The sequence below is a fragment of the Impatiens glandulifera genome, chromosome 4, assembly GCF_907164915.1.
Source record: "Impatiens glandulifera chromosome 4, dImpGla2.1, whole genome shotgun sequence".
Lineage (NCBI taxonomy): Eukaryota > Viridiplantae > Streptophyta > Magnoliopsida > Ericales > Balsaminaceae > Impatiens > Impatiens glandulifera.
In genome coordinates, this window is record NC_061865.1 from 3,330,133 (window position 1) to 3,354,000 (window position 23,868).

General features: G+C 29.1%; 3 protein-coding genes across 3 annotated transcripts; all 3 read left to right on the forward strand.

Moving 5' to 3' along the window:
* The first annotated feature begins 2,600 nt into the window (after positions 1 to 2,600).
* Positions 2,601 to 8,298, forward strand: LOC124936320 (RNA polymerase II C-terminal domain phosphatase-like 1). The gene is made up of 17 exons (XM_047476808.1): positions 2,601 to 3,264; positions 3,445 to 3,921; positions 3,996 to 4,206; positions 4,275 to 4,432; positions 4,517 to 4,587; positions 4,655 to 4,760; positions 4,873 to 4,956; positions 5,057 to 5,548; positions 5,628 to 5,688; positions 6,425 to 6,552; positions 6,631 to 6,684; positions 6,769 to 6,865; positions 6,942 to 7,153; positions 7,218 to 7,304; positions 7,380 to 7,427; positions 7,498 to 7,568; positions 7,655 to 8,298. Exons 1-17 carry the CDS (start codon positions 3,001 to 3,003, stop codon positions 7,770 to 7,772), a joined length of 2,739 nt encoding a protein of 912 aa, XP_047332764.1. The 5' UTR covers positions 2,601 to 3,000; the 3' UTR covers positions 7,773 to 8,298.
* A 5,180-nt stretch (positions 8,299 to 13,478) lies between these two features.
* Positions 13,479 to 14,962, forward strand: LOC124935903 (E3 ubiquitin-protein ligase AIRP2-like). Its single transcript, XM_047476336.1, has 5 exons — positions 13,479 to 13,749; positions 13,822 to 13,972; positions 14,048 to 14,114; positions 14,202 to 14,442; positions 14,528 to 14,962. Exons 1-5 carry the CDS (start codon positions 13,670 to 13,672, stop codon positions 14,733 to 14,735), a joined length of 747 nt encoding a protein of 248 aa, XP_047332292.1. The 5' UTR covers positions 13,479 to 13,669; the 3' UTR covers positions 14,736 to 14,962.
* Positions 14,963 to 20,944: 5,982 nt separating this feature from the next.
* On the forward strand, positions 20,945 to 22,163 carry LOC124936473. Its single transcript, XM_047476974.1, has 3 exons — positions 20,945 to 21,280; positions 21,373 to 21,601; positions 21,688 to 22,163. The coding sequence occupies exons 1-3, from the start codon at positions 20,999 to 21,001 to the stop codon at positions 22,119 to 22,121; spliced, it is 945 nt and encodes a 314-aa protein (XP_047332930.1). The 5' UTR covers positions 20,945 to 20,998; the 3' UTR covers positions 22,122 to 22,163.
* Positions 22,164 to 23,868: the final 1,705 nt, after the last annotated feature.

Below are 23,868 nucleotides of genomic sequence, written 5' to 3' on the forward strand. Positions count from 1 at the left end.
ACATTTTTTAAATACCATAAATTAATGATGTTCAAATCACCAATGGTTACACAATCCTCTCTATATGTTTGACTAGGATAGAGTCATATACACATCTATCTGGATAATTACTAATTAACTTTCCAGTAAAAACTTTATTTATTTATTTATTTATTTATTTATTTCCTAACTAATTAGCTTTACAGCTCATTTTTACCTTTGAAGAAACCTAAATGAAAAGTGGGGTTAGGTTTTGAAAGAATGGGCTGGGTTGATGAAATCTCAAATCCAAACTTGATCCAGCCTATTTGAAAAGCAATTTTAAATGCCAAAAACAAATATAATATATATATTTTTCAGATAAAATTAATCAACTTCTCAGGTGAAATATAAATAAAATTACTTTCATTTTTTTTATTTTTTATTTTTTCTATAGCATAATTTAAAAAAATATACTTTTCATCTAATTAATCATTTTTTTTTCATATTTATAAACAAAGTCACTCCTACTTTTTATTTTTAATCATTTTTAAAAGTTATTATAATTTTGATATGGGCGATTATAATAAAATAAAGAAAGTATCGAAAAAGTTATAAAACAATATAAAATTTTAACTATACATAATATACTATAAACAATTTTACAACAAAATTCATTAAATATAACAAGGTCTTGGGAACAAAAGTTATGTCAAATATAATCTCTTCTAAAAAAAATAGGTTAACAAACTAACAATAGGTCAATTATTACAAATAAAATCAAAAAGTCACTCAAAATCAAAGACAAAACACAATATAACATTATTTATTTAGATCATAATTTCTCAGCAATTAGTTGAGAACAAAACTTGTCTAGAATCACATCTGAAATGGTAAAAAAAGAACTCTCATGATCATTTGAACATGACAAGATTATTTATTTCTTCTTTGTAACAAAGTTTTAATGAATAAAAAGAGACTAACATTAGATTTAATTGATACTATCCATCACTTCAAACATTACTTTTAGTGAAATGAGATTCAAGCTTGATACCTCAATCTCATGAGTACACACCTTCTCCACTTCAACTATAAAAGATTAATTTCAAGCATAAAGGTCTAATAAAAGAGGACTAATATTGTATATCATTTCTAATCAATCAAAGTCATTTTACAATACCCAAACCACAATCTCATCTCACACTAACTCTACCAAAGTGTCGGTGAAAATAGTCAAACTTAAGAGCTAAAAAAGTTACGAGTTCAATTCACATTAGAAACACTTAAAAATGGAAAGTCATAGTTATAGAAGGTCATTCTAATTCTTCTTAATTCATAAAAAAAAAAATGACCTCTTACCATGCCCAAACCACATGCCTTTGTTGTATAAAACGGGATTCACTTAATATTCAAAGTATTTCATAATAGAACACATATCTTACATAATGAACAAAAGACATGAATGAACAATTAATAAACGAGTAAGTTAGGGATGTGGCCCAAATCAGTTAATAAATATGGTGCATCATTTTATACGTAAGTTAGTCATTGACCAAAATATCTCTGGGGTTGAATAATTGTGTTGAGGGAAGAAAACAAGACATTTTAGATTGAGTTACAAAATTCCATAGCAAACTCTATGGATAGGCGCTCTCAATTTCGCGGAAGGTTGCGAAATAGTGCCTCACACATAATGTTTTATATTCCCATGTCTAAGAGAATTGCTCAAATTAGTCCTCACCATCTCATTAACACAATCATACATCCTATCTTGAATATTAAACTTATTTGCTCGAGCCACATTATTAATCAAATATTAAACATTGACATAAACCATCTAGACCAATTCGTTTCGGACTATTAAAAAACAATTTCCCACAAACTCATTTTCGATTGATCATCATCTCTAAAATATCATTTAGACTTAAGTGTATGGTTAAGCATCATGATCTCACGAATACTAAACCCGTCTCGAAAAATTTCTTTTAGTCTAACTTGTTCCATCTTACAAAATACAAAATATTTAATTAATTCGATTATCTATAAGAAATTCCGCATAAGACGGTCCATTCAAACAACCACAACCCTAGTATCCCGATCAAGTAAATTATGTATATCGGTAACGAGACAATAAAATTTTCTATTAATAATGACTAGTCTACTATTAATAATAGATCGTGCTCTTTCAAATTCCGACATCGCTTTCTATTTTAGATTAGACTGAATTTCAAATATCTCGCAACTGTTCCAAGTGGTAGGCCGATGTACGACGTTTATGGTGTAATATAGGTTTCGATCAAACTATCTTTATCGTTTATTCTTATGTCGATGATCTCAAATTTATCCGCGCTAACCTAAAATATCATATACCGCCGTCACCCGCGAATCAATTTAATTAGAAAATAATTTGATATTGTTTATTAATATTTAAATAATTTATAATTGTTAGAAAAAGATAGAAAGTATGCCCAATATATAAATATATATATATATATTTGTAGTAAAAAAATTGAATAATATTGTTAAGGTTGTTAGTATAAATGAAAAAAGAAAAAAAAAACTTTAGATTTTAATTATTGATTGATTAAAAAAAGAATGAATGAATTAATTATCGGCCATTAGTTTATTCGTGTTCCATCGGCCAGCCACCGAAGAGGGAGGGGGATTAGGTTTAGAAGAGATAGAGCGAGAAAGAAAGAAAGAAAGAGGAGAGACGAAGACTATCTTACTAAGTTTGACCGATTAGTTTTCTAGATCTAGGGTTTCGTCTCTTTTCGTCTCAATTCGTTCATCATCAACCCAAGATTCGAAGCTTTTCTTTAAAAGAATTGAAGAAGCGATTCGGCAAAGTACCCTAATTTTCTCTCTCCCTCACAATCGGATCAATTTCTTTTGAAAAATTTGCCAAAAATCGAACGAACCCAACAACTAAAGTTGATTGATTGATTGATTGATTCATGAGAACTACTACTACCCATGAATGAATCTTGTATATGTTGACGAACTTGCAACAAGAAATTGAGAAAGAAAGTTCCTTTTACAATGTATAAATCAGTTGTATATCATGTGGATAAACTTATTGGAGAAGTAGAAGTTTATCCTCAGAATCAGATTCGTAATGGAATCGTTGTTGTTGGCGAGCAAATTCGGATCTCTCACTTCTCTCAACCGAGCGAGAGATGTTCCCCACTTTCAGTTCTTCATACAATTGCACTTTCTGGAGTTTGCTTCAAAATGGAGTCCAAGATTCACTCACCCGACTCGTTGCTGAACCTTCTGCACTTTTCATGTTTCAGAGAGAAAAAGGTAAAATGGATTAAGAAAACTCACAAACACCAAGTGAACAAAGAAACTAAAACTCATTAATATGGAACAAGAACAATTCACAACATAACTTATTAGTTGATGTAAATATATATATATATATATATATATGAAACCCTAGTTTCTAAATACAAATTTAAACACTTTTTTTAATGTCTACAGACTGCAGTAGTGTCACTTGGAATGGAGGAGCTACACTTGGTTGCTATGCCATCATGTAGAAACGAAGAAAACTACCCTTGTTTTTGGGCTTTTCTTACACCTTCAGGGCTTTATAATTCATGCCTTGTAATGCTAAATCTTAGATGTCTTGGATTGGTTTTTGATCTCGATGAAACACTCGTAGTTGCAAATACAATGAGATCATTCGACGATAGAATTGAGGCTTTGCAGCGAAAGAAAAACACTGAAACAAGTCCATTGAGGATTGCTGCTATGCTTGCTGAGATTAAACGTTATCAGGATGATAAGATTATTTTGAGACAATATGCTGAAACTGATCAGATACTTGACAATGGAAAGGTTATTAAATCTCAGCCTGAAGTTGTACCGGCTTTATCGGAGACTTATCCGTCTATGGTGCGCCCACTCATTCGATTATACGATAAAAACATTATCCTGACTCGCATCCATCCACTGGTGAGTATCTGTCGATGTCAGACATTAATAAACAACGTGTCCTTTTAAAATGTCTATACATTTGTTTTTTGCAGATTCGAGATACGAGTGTTCTTGTTAGACTAAGACCTGCATGGGAGGAACTCAGAACCTACTTGACTGCTAAGGGTCGAAAACGTTTTGAGGTGTATGTTTGCACCATGGCTGAACGAGATTATGCTCTGGAAATGTGGAGGCTTCTTGATCCTGAACTTAATTTGATAAACTCTAGACAGCTGTTGGATCGTGTTGTATGCGTAAAATCTGGTAGGTCTTTACTTTTTTCTTTTATGCGATCAGGTCAGGGAAGTCATGATTATGTTTTTCTGCTGTAGGTTTAAAGAAGTCTTTGTTTAATGTGTTCAAATCTGGAAGCTGTCATCCTAAGATGGCTTTGGTGATTGACGATCGCCTGAAAGTATGGGAGGAAGAAGATCAACCGCGAGTGCATGTTGTGCCAGCGTTTGCTCCATATGTATCACCTCAGGCTGAGGTGTGCATGCCTAAATCCTTTGATTGAATAATTTCTTGCTTATTTTTTACAGTATGTGAAACAATCCCTAATTTTATTCTGTAGGAAAACAATGAAGTTCCCATCCTTTGTTTTGCACGAAATGTTGCCTGCAATGTTCGTGGTGGTTTTTTCAAGTAAGAAATCTGCACATAATCTTGATTTTACTTATCATTTGGCTTAATTGGACCACTTTTGATGCAGAGAATTTGATGACAGCGTCTTACAACGAATTTCTGAGGTTATGTATGAGGATGATTACAAAGACATTCCAGCTTCACTTGACGTGAGCAGTTTTTTGGTATCTGAGGTCAGTTCTATAGAGTTGAAGTCTATTATGGTTGCATAAACTGAAACTGCCAAAGTATTACTCATTGTCTTCAAATGAGATGAATCAAGTTGGATTCTTTTTCATAATTCAGGATGATCCTTCAACTTTGATCGCAAATAAGGATCCTAATAGAATAAATGGCATAGCGGGTTCTGAAATAGTTGGAAGATTGAAGGTATCCATCGCTATATATGAAACTATGCCTTCACTGTTGGTTCTTGTCTTCTGTGTTTTATTTTCTGAAACTGCATACTTCTTTGGTAATGGCAACTCAGGATGCAATTTCAGATCCAAGGCTTACTGCTTTCCCGAATGCATTTCCACCACCACCACCTCCACCTTCTATACCCATTCAAAACAAACAGTTAACTCAAGTAACTTCAGTAATAAGACCCTTGAGTCAAATTGGTCTTCCAGAAAGTTCTCCTGCTAGGGAAGAAGGAGAGGTGCCAGAATCCGAGCTGGATCCTGATACAAGGCGGCGACTCCTTATTCTGCAACATGGGAAAGACTGGAGAGACCCGTCACAATCCGAAACCCTAAGAACCCCTCCTGTACCAATTTCTCAACCACAGGTGCAGCCACGTAAAAGCTGGTTTGCCATGGAGGAAGAGACTAACCCAAGATTGATGAATAGAGTGGGGACCCAAAAGGAGTTTCCTGTAAACTCTGAACCAGTTTACAGACTGCCACCACCCCCTCCTCCCCCGCCTCCACCCCCTATTCCATCTGACAGATTTCTTGAGAATCAAAGATTTCCAAGAGAGGTACTTACTTCATAAGTTCACATATTAGCTTTTAAGATGGAGATGGATTTGGGCTAATTTTTCTTGATTGTTTTTGCAGGCACAAAGAGAAGATCGTTCTAGAGCAAACTATGATCATCCTGGATACGATTCTTTCCCAGGTGAAAATAGATTTAACTTATTCTTGTCAACTTTTTAATCATTTCCTACATTCACATGTCATATTTATAAGTTTTAAAGGTAAAATAGTTGTTTGACAATATTGGTGTTCATAGTCCAATTTGCATATAAAAGGGATGCATAACAAGGGTTAGGAAGAAAAATAACCAAAAACTCTTATTCAATGGAGATTCTTGTTTCACACAACCGAATCCATTTATTTAGTTTTGTCTTCATGTGGACCAGACCACATACGAGAATCATTGAGGATGCGATAGATTCTTGACAGACAAGAGAAGATCAAGAAGTCTCAACTTCAGAAAGAGATTCCGAGTTATGTCAATTACAAGGCTCGTGGTAGGCCGACTTGGGAACATGCTCACAAAGGGGGTTGTTGGCCCTTTGGTGCTAAATGAGCCCTCTTCGTGGCAGTCTCTTTTTCTTCTATTTTTTCTTTCATGATGTTGTATCTTGTTTTCTAGATTTGGTCTTTCTGATTTGGGTTTGTAACGTTTGACAATCATTGTCAGAACTTGTGCCTGGTTCGATTTTCCTCCACAGATGTTTGCAGACATGGGGACTAATGAAAAAGTATCTCACTTTTTCAAAAAATGTATTTGAGTGGTTTTGTGTTTAGTACTACGTACCTTTGTCTTTTTTCTGATTGTGCAACTCCTTGTATCTAACTGGTTATGTTCCTCATGGAAAGTGCAACTAATTTGGATTTCCATCTTGAAGGTGACGAGGTTCCATTCCGCCGCTCTTTATCAAACAGAGATCTTGAAGAAAATCAAGGACGGAATGATCTTTTTGATGAAACTCCTGTAGGAGCATTACAGGGTATTGCTTACAAGTGTGGCGCTAAGGTAGTAACAAGTTTCATAACTTTCATTTCTTGTGAATTTGATAGAATATCCATATTTAGCTTATATGACTTTTCATAGGTTGAGTTCCGCCCATCTTTGGTTTCAAGCTTGGAATTACAGTTCTCCATTGAGGTTGTTGAAGCTCTTCTGTTCACTTGCTTCATTCTTGCTATACTACAGAGTATTAATTTTCAAATCTCTTTTGTTTTGTTGTAGGTTTTGTTTGCAGGAGAGAAAATAGGTGAAGGAATTGGTAAGACAAGAAAAGAGGCCCTTTTTCAAGCTGCTGAAGTGTCCCTCATGAACTTGGCTGGTAAATCTCCTGACTAAATTTAGTTTTCAAATGTAGAGGTGTTTCCAAATTGACAAACATCTTTCACAATTTGCAGATCAATATCTATCGAGTTCTAACCCTGATTCTAGCTTTGTACATGCTGAGGGAAGTAAATTTCCTAGTGGCAACAATAACAGTTTTGTTGGTAACCTAAACTCTTATAGACATGTAGACGATTCTATAATGGATCCTTCCCGAATAATGGAATCTAGACTCGATGGATCGAAGAAACCGATGGGCTCTGTGTCTGCTCATCCCAGAGAAATGGTAGCTTATATAATTTTACCCCTTTTAATCCAATGTTTGATAATAAATGCATTTTTTTTCTCAGTTTATGGACGGTTTTGATGCATATTACCGAGCTCAGCCTGCAGCACCATCAAGCGGCCATCTCCATAGAAACAATGCATATGCTCAGGTAAAAATTACAGCAATCATCTGAAGAAATTGAACAAACTATGTATTTTACACATTTAATTGTTGATTTATTTAGGTTGAAGAAGGTGACCAGGATTCATGGGATGAGGCCCTGGTCATGCAGGTAGATTTCCTTTGTCGTGTTCTTAAAATACATTTTCGACCTTTATTCTTACTTGCCTTTTCTGATATAGCCCAAGGAGAAAGCTAATGGGAGTTTAAAAACACCGGTTGGTCAGTTTCCTCATAAACGTCGTTCTCCCAGGTTCATTTCCTTGACTCTCCTATTCATCCTCCTTTTGTTGTTTTAATATACTCTAAAGTTGAATATTATTATTATACAATGATTAGGTCATTTCAAAGAATGCCAGGGAAGCGATTCAAACAGGAGTATCCGCGATCTTCGCAGCAACAGCAGCAGCAGCAGCGAATGTCATCTAATAATAGATACACAAAGAATGTGCCCTGAAAATTTAGGTTTCATGATTCTATTTTCCAAACCGGGTTCATCAAGGAGAAATGGTTAACTTCTCCAGCAACAGTCTGAAACCTTTGAAAAAGGCTTACTGGTTTTTAGCTTTCACAAAATTCTACACCTCCTTGAAAAAAAAACTTGAACCCCGAGGAATGATCACATCACTCTTGGGATGGTTTTGCTTCGAATACTTTGTCTCCTCCCCCCTGAGATGTTCAGACAGTTTACCCGTATAAACGATACTGGACTTGTCCTTCCGAGGTTTGCTTCAGGCCCCTGACTGTACAGTTTTACCCGACCATGGGTGTGTACACAATTGTGGCTGACTGACTGGTTTGGCTGGTGGTTATTGACAGAGATTACATATGGGTTAGACTCAAATGGTTTTACCTTTTTCTTGTGGGAGGTTTACATTATTGATCTTGCTAAATGAACTCACCTTTTCTCAAATTTTAGTGTTTTATATCTAACTGTTGATACATTTTTCTTTTTTCTAACTAAAGTTTTGTTCTATTTTATTGAATTGAAGAGAGAAAAAAAAATGAATGTTAGTCTCAACCTAAAAATGATTTTGTGTATGTTGAAATAGACAACATGAGAAACCATGCAAGGGTTTTTAATATATGTATATATAGAGAATTGTTTATCTCTGTTTTTTATATGAATACTTGGGTATTTGTTGTATTTGCATTAAAAACATTTCAAGGGAGAATTATGCTAATCTTTTTAAATTTAAAAATAAAATTATTATAAAAATAAGTCATATTAAGTGTGAAGAATTCTTAAATAGGAAATCAAAATGTTTTTCATTAACCTCTATTTAAAGTTCATTAATACAAAAAAAACATGACATGATTTCAGAATTTGTTAAAAATTCATGAAAAGTCACTCGTCTAATAAAACATTCTAATTTAACAAGAAATTAATGATTAAATTTTAGTTGAGAACTTAATTATTAAAATGGAGTTATCTTTATATTGTCAAAATTGCTTAAAAATATATTTAAAAAAATAAAAACCAATCATTATGAAGATTAACAAGAAAATTATTAATATTTTATTTGATACAAAATAATATTTATAAATTAAAGATTAAAATAATAATTTATATAAATATAAAGGTAAAATTAGACATGTAAGTAAACTTTTTGGAACCGAACCAAATTGTCTAAAATCGAATAAAAAACAAGCCAAATCGATCAACCAAAAAATTGACAGTCTGAAATAGTTTGAACCGAAGTCTTTCAGTTCGATTTGTCGGTTTATTGTTTGCCAAACCGAACTACCGACCAACCGAACCGATAAATTATATTTCTGAGTTTGGGAAATTTTTTGTGTGGACGAGAGAAGTAAAGGTTCTTCATTCTCATCTTCATTTATTTTCATAAAAACTTTTTCTATCTCTCAAAGTTTAAACTTTTTCTATCTCACAAAGTTTTTTATTTCTATGAATATTTTAAGTTAATAATATCTAATGATTTTCTTCTTTGTTATCTTTATGTTCTAGTTTTGTAGAGAGGTTTCCTGTTTCAAAATTTTACATTATTTTGAAGTTTATAATTAAAGCCCAACTACACATTGTTTTATACGTGTATCCAAGACAACGTCTTTACTAAGTTTATCCAAGACAACGTCTTTACTAAGTTTACAAATTATAAAAAAAATAACTGTTTTACAAATTTTAAGTTTAATTATTTTTTAAACCGAGCAAACCAAATATACCGACCGAACCGATCATCAAACCGATCAAACCGAACCGATCAATAAACCGAAACCGGTGGTTTATGATTTAGGCAAACCGACCCCAACGGTTTGGTTGTACATTTTGGTTTATAAATCGACCGGACCGCTTATAGGTAAAATAGTCTTTTATATTTCTTAATTTTAAACTATTTTAAAAATTTATAAAAAAAAGTATAAATTAATATTTAAAAACAATTTAAAACAGTTATATTAATTTGATTCAGTTATTTAAATAAATTAATTGATATATTATTTATTATTTTAAAATGATTTATATAATATTTTTTTTTATTTTTTTATTATTTATATGATTAGTTTTGACTTATTTAAAATCTAATTAATTTAATTTTTCAAATTTTTTTAATGTAATTTTTTCTAAACTATATTGTTTTAAAGGTATAGATTTGTTTTCTAAATTGATTATTCTTGTCTTTTATTAGATTTTGTATATTTATTTTATTTTAATAAAGATATTTGTGGAACGGTTCGATTAATATGTTCACTTATTACCTGTATTAGTGTAATACATATTAAACAAAATTTCTCTTTTTGTGTATCCATAAATATAACAAACTTTATTAAAAAATTAACACATGTAAATAGAAACTCATAACATAACTAGTATAAAGTTTATAATCTAACTAAAAGTCTAAGTTTAACATTGACATTCTAACTTAATAATAAGTAATCACTATCACTAAAGAGTGAGTAGCAATTCTCATAAAAAAAATCTCAGATTTAAACGGTTGTGGTGTAATTGGACCAAACTTTGATACAACATCATTTCATTTATAATCTCAGACTTATTACACAAGTAAAAAATTTGAAGATAACTCATTCTCCCTTGTTTTATCTTTCAGAATAAACTCAATAAAAAAAACAATACGTGATATTATTCATATAGACAAATAAGTTGGACTCAATTGCGATTAAATCTTTCGATAAATTATGCTCTAACGACGGAACTTTAGTAATCAAAAAGATTTTGAAGTCGGAAGAAAGTGTCATAACTAAAGTGAAATAATATTGAATTGTGTTGTTCTATATTAATATCGTGTTAGATTCATATTGAATTCATGCTCTAGTCATAACCCTTAAATGTATTTTATTATCTTCTCTTATTAATTAGTTTTTTAATTATTAACTTTTTTACTATTAAATTTAATATAAATTATATATATATATATATATTATTATTAATATATATACACATAATTTTTAGATATATGTATTATTTATAATTTGCAAAATTTAATAATTAATAAAAAAAATAGTATATTAATATATGTAAAATTACCTAATTTTTTTATTTTAAATATATATATATATATATATATATATATATATATATTTTATCTATATTTTTTTATATGAATACTTAAGAAATAAGATACTTGTATTTGTATTAAGAATATTTCAAATTCAAGAATCATTCTAATCTTTCTAAATTTAAAAGTAAATATTAAGTGTGAATAATTCTTATATATGAAATTAAAATGTTTTTCATTAATCTCTATTTAAAATTCATTAAAATAATGAAAAAGAAAAATATAACATAATTACATAATTGGTTAAAAATTCAATAAATATCAACATCTAACCAAAACATTCTATTATTTTAAAAAAAAATATAAAATTTTAGTTGAGAACTTAATTATAAAATAGAATTACTTTTATATTGTTAAAATTGCTAAAAAAACATAATATATATATAAAATAAAAACAATTTTGCAAAAGAAATAATTTGTATCAATTAGAGGGAGGTTGGTACAGTATACATTAATGTTTTATCCATACTTTATACATTATCAAAAATTTTGGTATAAAAAAAATTCATACATTTACCTTACCTTGATTTTAGTACCTTAATTTTGGTATACAAAAATTTATACATTTATCTTACCTTGAATTCAATATAGCTTAATTTTGGTATACAAAAAATTCATACATTTACTTTACCTTGATTTCGGTATACCTTAAGTTTAGTACGGTATCAGTATTATACATTGATACCTAAAAAACATATCAACTTAAAAAAAATCAATTTAATATAGTTATTACATAAACGTTACACAAAACTAAAAAAAATATTTATTATAAATTAAAATATTCGTTTTAAAATCCAACGTTTGTAAAAATTAAAGTTAGTTAAAAAAAATTTGAGTTAACAAAAATAAACATAAGTATAGTTTTCAAGTTAGACTAAAGTGTAGGCGGAAGAGTGAAATTCATAACGATCTTTAATCATATTTGTATCTGCAAAATTGTTTTATAAATTGATAATAAAATTCAGGTTAGATAAATATTAGTTAATTTATACTTAATTAATAAAAAAAATTACCCTTTCCATTTTTTAAAATTTTTAAACAATTCAATTTTATTATATCCGTAAAATATTTCCATAAATTCAACTCTTTTCTTTTAGTCAATCATTTGTGCAAATTAATATTTTCATATTAATTAGGACTCAATCTGCTCCTAAAATTATCCACTATCCTTTAGACTCACTAACAACCGTTATGATGAGATTGTAATAATTTTTTTGACAATAATTGAAAGGATTGAATACCAAATTTCATTTTTTTCCACTACTTAAAGATATTAAAAGTTTGGTTTATATTAAAAGTTTGGTTTGATTTTTTTTCAATCTAATGGTAAAGTAGAGATGACATATATTGAATAATATTTTAGTATAATTATATTTTGATATTATTTAAATATATATATATTTATAATTAAATTAGTATCAAATCTATTTAATTATTTTTGTAGAAGTATTATATATATATATATATATATATTATATTTTAATTTATAAATACTATTTCGGTATTTCATTCTCGATATACTAAAATTTTAAAATCTCATATCTTTGCCGTCACAATAATTTCGATACCATACCTTACGTTTTGTTCAGTATACCTTAAAAATTAATATTTTTAATATATTGCGGTACGGTATTTTCGATATATATCTGAACTGTTTCAAAGACTCAATATTAATAATTTTTCTAGGGGTGACAATGGGGCGGTTCGGAGCGGGGAATGCATTTACCATCCCCACCCCGTTTTAATTTCGAGAATTTTTTTAATACCATTCCCGCTCCATTCGGTTTTTTTCGGTTTCGGGGAACCGGGACACAAATATCATCACCGCCCCATCTCCGTTCGGTTTCAGGGAAAAACCGTCCAAACGAGACAATTCGGTTCGGTTTTCGCGGGGCAGTTTCAAATTGTCATCCTTACCTAGCATCAACAAATATAACATTTTTTATTAAAAAAAATTAACATATATAACAAATTCATATTATAATATAAATTTTATAATAAAACTAAAAATCTAAGTATAAATCTAACCATAAATCAACTAAATACTTTCTTCTTTTTTTAATAAAACGAAAAGGCATAACATGTAAAAAACATATATAAAAAAAACTTAAAAGTTATCGAGCTCGTAAATATTTGAGAATAACTATTAACTCATCGATCAACTCTACTAGTTTTCCTGATCGATTCTCAAAAATCATCATAATACGCATCAAATGACTACAATCATTGAAAATTTGTCGATTTCTCTTCAACTAGATAGTCCACCATATAAATCAACATTAAAATGCGAGTAACCACTCTCATTAATTTTATTTTATTTATTTTCTTATTTTCTTTGGAGACTAGAACCTAGTGCAATTAAGCCAAACATTGATACTAATCTCGGTTTTATTACACAAGTCACTCATCAAAGAATAAACTCGACCAAGAAAAAATAATTAATGAAGTTAAATATTAAGACAATAAATGAGTTTTATTTATTTAGATTAGGGCAGGGGGTGGTGGCATTATTGTAATTAATTTGGATATGGAGATAGTCCGTGACACCACCGCCTACTGTTGACGTGGCGAATATCCACACACACTCCAAAGTTCAGAGACCTTCTTTTTCGCCATTCTTAACTCAAGGAAGAAGAAGAAGAAGAACAAGTCTAGAATCTAGAGTGAGAAAAGGACTTGTTTTTGTTGTTGTATGAATGATTGAAGCGATTGGGTTTTGCAGCGTCGATTGATTGATTGATTGATGCTTTCTGATTTCACTTCCACAGAGAATTTCTTCACGACCCTTTGTTTGTTTGTTTACGGTAGTAGTAATTAAGGTATGTACGTAGTAGGATCTGGGAAATCATTCAAGGATTCTATGAAGGTCCTTGAAGCCGATATTCAGCACGCAAACACACTGTAAGTCAATCATCTTCTTTTCCCTGTAATTCAGGTCATGTTTTGATGATGATGATGATGATATGGTCGCAGGGCATCTGATTATCCAAGGGAATACGATGGCGCCTGTGTTCAGATGAGATTATCGTACAGTCCTGCTGCTCACCTGTTTCTTTTCCTAGTGAAGTGGACAGATTGTCATCTTGCTGGTGCTCTTGGTCTTCTCAGAATTCTAATCTATAAGGTTGTTCATCATTTAAAGGAATCTCCTTTCTTTTTAACCCAATTACTTAAATGATGATTGTTCATCTTCTTTTAGGTCTATGTTGATGGAACCACAACAATGTCTGTCCATGAAAGGAAATCTAGCCTAAGCGAATTCTATGGTATGTATGTATGTATGTATGTATGTATGTATGAGAATTGAAATGATTAATTGATTGATTGTTTGATTGTTTGTTTGGAAATGTCAGCTGTTATTTACCCCTCTATATTACAACTTGAAAGAGGGATTACTGATTCTGAAGATAAAAGACAGAAATCTCTATGTATGGAAAGATACAGAAGAAGAACAGATGATGTTGATGATTATGATGATGAAGAAGATATTGAAAGAGAAGAAGAATGTGGAATCTGTATGGAGATTAACAACAACAATAAGATTGTTCTTCCCAATTGTAACCATGCCATGTGTCTCAAATGCTACCACGAATGGTAAGTAAATTCGATCCCCCAATCCCAATTCAATCCATTTCAATGAAATTTGAGCATAATTTACATATATACATAATTGGCGCAGGTGGGCAAGATCTCAATCGTGCCCATTCTGTCGTGACAGTCTAAAGAGGGTGAATTCATGCGATCTTTGGGTGTTTATGGACAGTAAAGATGTAATTGACATGGAAACAGTTACTAAGGAAAATCTCAACAGGCTTTTCATTCACATAGATAAGTTGCCTCTTGTTGTTCCTACATTGTTTGACACTTATGATTCTCATCTTAGGTAGGCAAATCAATCAAGTTAAAAACCTGTGAATTTCCCTTCTTAAAGATCGATATCTCGAGTTAGGACTGTTTCTTATCTTGTTTATGTTTCTGATTATAACAAAACCCGGCCTGAGTTATTCGAGGCATCGAGGTTGGGTTTAAGATGAGTGGTATTTTTAGCCCAAGTGTACATTGCTTATTATGTGTATATATATTTAGTTCTCTTTTGTTGATTCCATTTCTCATACTTTCTTTACCTAGGTTTGTATGTAGTAGTTTTTCTTTTTTTGGAATGAAATTATTTAGGTTAAATGATCAATGTATTATTTGTATTTAGTATTTTAAAAGATAATAAACATGTTTTAGTTTAGAAATAAAAAATGGATATATAACTATTTTGGCAATTATGGAAATACATGAAAATGATTTAGACAAGAAAATAAACACTAAGGATAAAGGTGGACCCAAAAAGAGCCAAAAAAGAAGACTAACCAGTTTGAGCAATATTTGCATTATTGTATTTTGATATAATTTATTTATATTCACTTTATTCAAAATCAATAAATTACCTACCCCATGTAATCATAGCCATTATTTTTTAGCAAAAAATAGCAATAACCATTTAAATAATGAAAAAGACTATTACCTACTTATTAGATAGGACTATATAATTCACAGCCACAATAAAAAGTAGATGGATTTTCCTTTCCTTTTTGTTGGCCTAACTAAGAAATTCCTAATAATAATAATAATTACTAATGTTCTTTTTCTCTATTAAAGTATGAAGTGTTTCTATGACACTAAGTTTGAGAGCCTAATTTTTTTTTTTTTTTGTCTAGCAACACAATTTTTTTTTTATATCGGGCCTAGAATAACTTTCGTCTTAAATTAGAATGTTTTGAGTGAAAATTAAATACAACACGTTTAATGTCTTAATATATTTTTTCATTTGTACTTGTAAACACAAACTTATTATTAATAATTGCATGCTATGTTTCTCCAAATTCACTCCATAATAGTTTCAAATGTATGAAGTGTGTGAAGATCTTGTTTATTATTTTATTTTTTAAAAAAGTTCATTATATAAATGAGTAAAGGTTTTGTAAATTGAGCCTATTTGAATTAGGTTTTGAATTTTTTTCTAATAGTGATTTAGAAGAAGTGATGTGACTGATGTCTATTTTTAAATTTTGTTTGGTAAAATGCTATTATTGACAATAAAATGATATTTTTTATATTTTTAATTTATGTGTTTTAAGATATTGTATTTGAAATATTTTTTATTTCCTTTTGGTACTTAATCGAAATAAAATGCTTTTTTTGTGTCTTATAATATATCTTTTTAAATGTTGTTCATTTAATATTTACTAAATATTGAACATGTAAGCGTATGCTAAAAATGATAAAATAAAAGGCATAGTTAAACTTAAAATTTTTTATAATTGACCTCATTGTTATTTCGGGTTCGAACTTGGATCGTTTTTATCAAATATGACCGAATTTTAAATTATGTCATATGGGCTCTCTAACTATCATAATTTTGGTTATTTAAAATTTTTTCACAAATAAATGAACGTCATGTTTTCTTATTTTAACATAGTATTTTCCGTTTTTGATATCATACTTGTAAAAATAAAATAGTAATTTTCTCTTTTTTCAATTATTTTCACATAATGCATATTTTATAAAGCCTTCAAAACTGTATTCGGTTATTTTGAACACGTATATCTCAAAAAGAATATACTTAATTTAAAATAAAAATACGTTAAAATTGGTAGACCATCCATAATTTTATATCGTTATTAAGTTTTTTGAAAAATAAATAAAAATTCAATTTATATTCAAAATTTTTCTTATATTACACCTTTTTTAAGTCACAAATTTCGACAAATTAGATGCATAAATCTAAAAAATAATGTTAAATTTAAAAAAAAAAATTGTTCAAAAAGTCTTTAAATATCATTTTATTTTAAAATGTGACAAACTAATTAGATAAACAAAAATAAGACATTAAAATAATATTATGAACGTTTTGTTTATTTAGAAAACGTATCAAATGGTTAAAATTTTAATAGTTCATATCTCATATGACAAAATTCAAAGTTCGAATCTCATCTATAAAAACGACCCAAGTTCAAACTTCGTTGAGATTTAATATAATCAATTAATAAGTTGTGTATCCTATTTAAAATATTTTAGGTTTTTCATAGATTGTTTAGGGAAATTTGTTAATAAATTACGTCTCAAACATGTCAATATTAACACTGATGATACGTAAATGTAACTCGTTGTTCAAACAACTCTTCAGAGTTCCAATACCAATTCAACTCATTTCATGAATAAAATGAGACCGGATCTCCTGCGGGAATAATTTGAAAGATCCAAAACCAAAAATATAAGTACGGGTATATGAAATGGGGAAATTGAAACTATTTTCATTTTAATAAACCATTTTTTTTCAATGTTAATTATAATAACAATATTAAGTATAGGTAAATAGTTGATTCAAAATTTGAAATAGATATTCCAAAAAAATAGTTACTTAATTACCGTCTTAAAAAGTTTGCTAAATATAAAATACTCACAAAGAGATCGTTAATAAATAAAATATGGCTGAATGAAATTATTTTAAGACTTTATTAAAAGATGCAATAGACTTTAATAATATAAACATTGTCATCATCAAACGTCACTAAAAGACAAAATTCAATATTAAAATTAGTCTCTAAAAACAAGAAAATAAATGTCAATCATTTTAGGGTTTTTATATTATTTTAACTATTACTTTAAACGTGTTTTTATCTTTAAAAAATACTAAATTAAGCGCGTAACAAGTAAGAAAAGTTCTTTAAAATAATTTAAAAACACATTCAAAGTAAACTAAGGAGAAAGAGACGTATTAAATTAAGAACGCACTCAGTTGAATGATAGGGCATGATTATGGTCTTGTTAATAATGTATAAATAAAAGGTAAATCGAAAATCAATCGAGCAAAACTAAACTCAACCATAAATAGTTGTTTATTTATTGACGATCAAACTGACAAAAGAATTAGTCATAGTTAAAATTTAAAAATATAAATAATTTAGTTATAACATACTTAAATATTTATTTTAATAATTAAATTATTCAAATACAATATATAATTAATATTCATATATAGACTAGTTTCGTTTGGATTTTTTAAAATAACACAATTAAAAAATATATAATTTCATTCTTTTCTATTTTATTTTATCATATCATTCAATTTATTAATTAAAATATTAAAATAAAATTTTAAATTATTATTTTTTATTTTATCATTATATATTAATATCTTTTAATTTATTTTACTCTATATTATCTGAGAAATGATTATGCAAAGAATTTGGGAAAGGGAATAAGAAAGAGAATGACGTAGTCCAATTTGATTGGCTGAAAAAATTAAATAATTTATCTCTTCTCTTATTTTTATATACGCTCATTTCTTTTCCCAAATTTCCTCTCTCTAATCCTCGTCTATCAAGATAATCATAAATAATTTTTTAAATATCTGAAGCAATATATTTTTTTTAACATAAATTTGATCTATAATTGTATCTTTAGTATTAATTTTGAAGGATAGAGTCGATCTAACCCGGCTCAAATTTTTTCAACCTTCTTTTTTTTGTTTCATCTATCAAATTCTATCCCTTTATCACTTTTATGTCAAGATAATCACAAATCATTATTTTTTAAATATCTAAGTTGATACATTTTTTTTAACACAAATTGATCTATAATTGTATCTTTAGTAATAATTTTGAAGGATAGAGTCGATCTAACCCGGCCCAATCAGATATATACAAATCGCTTATACATCATTAATAATAGATAGGTTTCTAAATTAATAATAATAAACAAAATGAGGCATTTCGTTCTCTCACCACTGATTGAATCTAATTAATAAAATAAAATAAAGAAAAATGAAAGTGAGGTTTTAATTAATTAATTAAAAAAGGAATAGGATGAGGTTGTCCGAGTGGGTTTTGTTGTAGTGTAAATTACACAGATTTGTCCCAAATAATTGAAGTTTGTAAAGACAAAAGTACCCTCAAGGTGTCCCACAAAGTTGATAAATTATTGAGGGGCAATTTGGTCCAACCGACAAGAATAATGCATGCATGGACAGGCCGCCGCGTAAGTGGGTCAATCACCTACCTCCTTGGAGCATAACACACAATTACATCAATGCCATCCACCTCATCTCTGGATAACCCTCATCCTTTCAACGCTTCAGATTCTTCCACGTCATCACATCACCTAATTTTGGGTCCTACCATCACAAAAAAACATATCAAGAAAAATCTCGAAAGAGCTTGATTTATCAAATAAAAAAAAATAAAACAAGTGAATGACGTAAGATTTATCAATATTTTCAAAATTAAATAATTAAAAAATAAATTAAAACTCGAGTTATAAAGTTACCTTAACATAGATTCGCTCCTCGGATAAATTGTGAAATCACATTGTTTCTCCATCGACTAACTGAAATTAAAATATATATATTTATTTTAAAAATTAACATAATTCTGACCCTAAATTATAATAAGTGTGAATTATTTATATTAATATATATATATATATATATACTTCATTTTTCTATTATTTTAATAAAAACTTACTAAAATTTTGATGATAAATTTGGTAATTCATATATTTTTTTTCAATTTTCTTAATTTCATTAAAAAAAAAATATACTAGCTGCATTTATTATAACAAAACCAAACAAATAATAATAATCATGAAAGATGTGTTAGGTATGGTGTGGACTAATACTAGAAACAAAATTATTTTTTTATTCTGAACTATGACAAGACCTTCTAATTTTTTAATTTAATTTATTATTTACTTTACCCACCCAATTCAAATTCTTGGATCCGAATAATTTTAATGTAAGTGATCAAATGAAATTAATTTTGAAAATACTTTTTATTTTTAGAATCAACTACCCACCTTGAGAAAGAAATTTGGATCTATTTGATCAGATACGAATATGAAATAGATGCTCAATTATTTCCTTTTAATTTTTACTAAAACAACTACTAGTACAATATTTTCTCCAATGTGATCCCCACAATGGATGCTTCACTATTAACAATTCAAGTAAACAAATAAATGTGTGTGGTATAATGATTTTCTATATTCATTTCAATTATCTTATTGTTAGAACATGGTTTTGTCCAAAATGAACCCATAGAATATGCCATTTCACTTGTTAAACGATATATATAATAATTCAATCATACGTAAATAACTCGTTATAAAATATATCATTCATTTTTCTGTGCGCAAATGTATAGAGGTTTAGACGATGTAAAAAACAAATCCTAAAACATAACTTTTAAAAAATGCTTTTACAGGATTAAATAATTATTTAATATTTATCTTCTCATAAATTGATTTCTCACCATTTTTTTAAATTTAATATATCAAGAGTTTAATATTTACAAGATATTTTAATTTGAAACTGTGTAATGACAGTAAATTAATTATACTAGTTTTTATAGATTAAATTATTATTTTTTTAAATATAATAATTAATATATCATATAAATAAAAGTGTAAGAAGAATTTATTTCACATATATATATATATATATATAGTTAATTTATTTCTATAACTTGACTAATCTAAATCTAAACAAGATTATAATAATTACTTTATTATAGATTTATATCCATAAACATGTTACCCAATTCAACTACCACATTTTTTAAATTTGGTGCATATTATATATTACAGCTTATTTATTTGATTTTAGTTATTAGTTAGTTAAATATTATAATTTTATTAATAAATTTGTTAATGGAATGATATTACATTTTTTTATAAATAAACACATAAAACTAACTTTAATCATTAATAATTTAATACAATTTGCTATATTTAAAAAGAGATATTTGGAAATTAAATAAAATCACAGCAAGAAAAGAAAAAAAAGTAATCCTAAATATTATTTATCCATATATAAATAATTAATTAATTAATTTGAGATGTGGATCAAATGATTTACTCGAAACTTACGTGGATCTTCGCTGGCTGGTCCACCACAAATTTTGGACCATTAAACGATGCAATCTATCCAATCTTTACATGCCACGTGTCATATAGACTCGGCGACCCGTTTTCTCTATTCTATCCGAATTCTCAACTATATAAACAAACCCTAATCCTTCCCCTGAATAATCGCAAAGAAAACAGAAACAGATAATTAATCATCAATATATATTTTTAGATTTTGACCCATAAAAGTTCGATCATGGCTAGACCTAGATCCACGGTCAAGATTCCGGCGAATCACCGAATCTTTCTATCAAATAGTCCGGTGGAAGAATCAGATTCCGACACCTCTCCCATGAATTTGTCCGACACGGTATTCGAATTCCTAGACGATTGTTCTCCGTCCGGCAGCAGCGACGGCGGCGGCGGCGGCGGAGAAGGAGGAAGCAATTCCTTCCCCTGTTTGGATGACGATGATGATGATCATGAACCCATTTCAGATGATAAAACATTCTGGGAAAACCAACATCAACTTCTTAAAGTAATTTTCTGATTTTCTTTTAAACCCTTTATGAGAAAATTAACATTGATTCATATTTCATAAACCCTAATTATATGTTAATCAATTTACAGGCAACTTTATATAGAACGAGTTCATTAGAAACAAAGATTCGGAAAGAGACTAAAGAGGTTATGGAGGATTTGAAAATTAAGGGAAATTTTTGTTCATGTGGAAAACCGGTCGCCGGAGGAAGTTGTCGGGATTGTTTAATGAGGGAGGTTTGTACACGTTTGAGAAATTCCGGATTCAATTGTGCAATTTCAAAATCTAAATGGAGAAATTCTGCAGATCTTCCATCAGGTTTGTTACAAAAAAAAAATATATGTTCTACATTTAGCTAGAGTTAATGAAAAACTTGTTAATAAATTTTGATTTGTTTTATTCAGGTGAACACAAGTTTTTGGATGTAATCGATAACTCGGATTTAAAGAAGGGGGAGATAAGAGTGGTAATCGAATTGAACTTTCGAGGTGAATTCGAGATGAGTAGAATGGGTGAAGAATATCAACGTTTGACGAGTAAACTACCTGAGGTTTTCGTTGGAAAGGTTCAAAGATTGGAGAGTTTAATCAAGATTATATGTTTTGCGGGTAAAAAGTGCATGAAAGAGAAGAAAATGCATATTGGTCCGTGGAGGAAACAAAAGTATATGCAAGCCAAATGGCTCGGGCCTTGCCAGAGGACTGAGCCAACTCCTCCTGTGGCTCAGACCGGGTGGTGGGCGAGTCGGGAGGTGGGTCGAAGGCCCGTGACATCCATGTTGACCGTAGACTTTCTTGATATTGCCCCGAAATTGCAATGTCAAATGGTGTTTGTTTGAATCTATCAATGATGGTTCATATGACCAATTATGCTCTTAATGTGCACACAAATTATTTTGATCAATTATAATTAATTTTCACTTTATTTTCTTAGTAATTTTTTTTTTCAAAATATATATAAGAGAATTTAGGTTTGAATGCGATAAAAAAAATTAATACATTTTTAGGTATAAGAAGAACGAAATTTCTAAGAATTGGAATGACGTTTCTTTTTAGCAATAATTGATATAATGATCAACCTTATTGGTGCGATTAAATGTAATTGGATATGAGTGGTTGGGTTTAAAGATAAGAAATAAATCATTTTGATATTAGAATGTGACAAAATCAAGTTTATAAAGTTTGAAGGCCTATTTGAAAATAGAGAAAAATTTAGGGGCTTATTTTTAATTTTATTTTTATATTCCATTATCCCATTCAACCATGTGACATTTATATATATATGTCCTTCAAATTTGGCTGCTACCCACAAATAAAAAGAAAAAGAAAAAGAAAAACAAATAAGATGGAGTTTGAAGGGCATATTTTAATACTTTGTTTTGTTATCTCAAATAATAAAATCGTGGGTACAACTTAAATAAGGCTTTGGCCTACTCATGAATAATCAACATATATAGACTATTTATTTTGTATCACTTTAATTAATAAGAGAATGTTTACAACTACATTAATCATTCAAAATTATAAATAAGACAACAACAAATTAAAACACAAACATCGATCTCCTAGGTATAACTTAACATGTATATATAAAATGGAGAATGTTAACCAAACACCTAAATATTAATTTGTAAACTTGCAATTGTAATATGAACGGCCTGGATGGGGACAAGGAACATGGTTCCTTTTGAAAACTTTGTGACCTATCTTCGGTTGAGATCGAGATTGACTTTGAATGGTGATTTTGAAGTGTTTTGTATTATCTTCCTCTTGATTTGTGCTCATCATTGTGATCTTCGCATTAGAGTTCTGGAGGAAGCTGATAATCATAACGATCACAACCAAAAATGTTGCCTTGCGAATTTGGAAAACCATTTTAACCAACTTGCTAGAAAAGAAACAATAACAAAATCAATATCGAATAACAAAACAAAGAATAGGAAGATAGGAATTCATACTACCATGGATGAGATAATTTAGGAGAAAAAAATATTATGGAGGAGAGTAAATGTAGGTGATCAATATTTTACCTCTAGTTACTTTTTCCTTTCTTTTTCTCTTCTCACTATTTTTAGAATTAACCTTTTTTGAACCATGTTTGTTTGTCTTGACAGAAAAACATTTATCTACAAATATTTGTGATTTAATCTAATTCAATCAAACTTTTTAGATCAAATACAAACAAATCAATTTTAACCTTAAAAATATAAAAAAGGCTTATGAAATATGCTCAAACAATAAATAAATAAAATGTGACTACTTTGGAGTGTCCATCCAACCAAAAAATAAAACATTAAATGCAAAAGACTTTCTGAGTTACCAATGTATGTTTCATTGTACCTAACACCTTAATTAGGTTAAGAGAGTGTAGGACAATGACAAGCCTCCAAAATTGTGACAAATAATATCAAGTATAAAAGAGAAGATCATGAGTTAATTTCATATCAATTAAATTATTTATTAATGGCAGTCACAAAGCAAGGAAAGATTGATGAATTGAGTAATTCATCAATTGACTCATCACTTTCCTTTGCAAGTTTTGTTTGCTCACATGATCAACATCAAAATTACTCTAGTTCTAAGCCA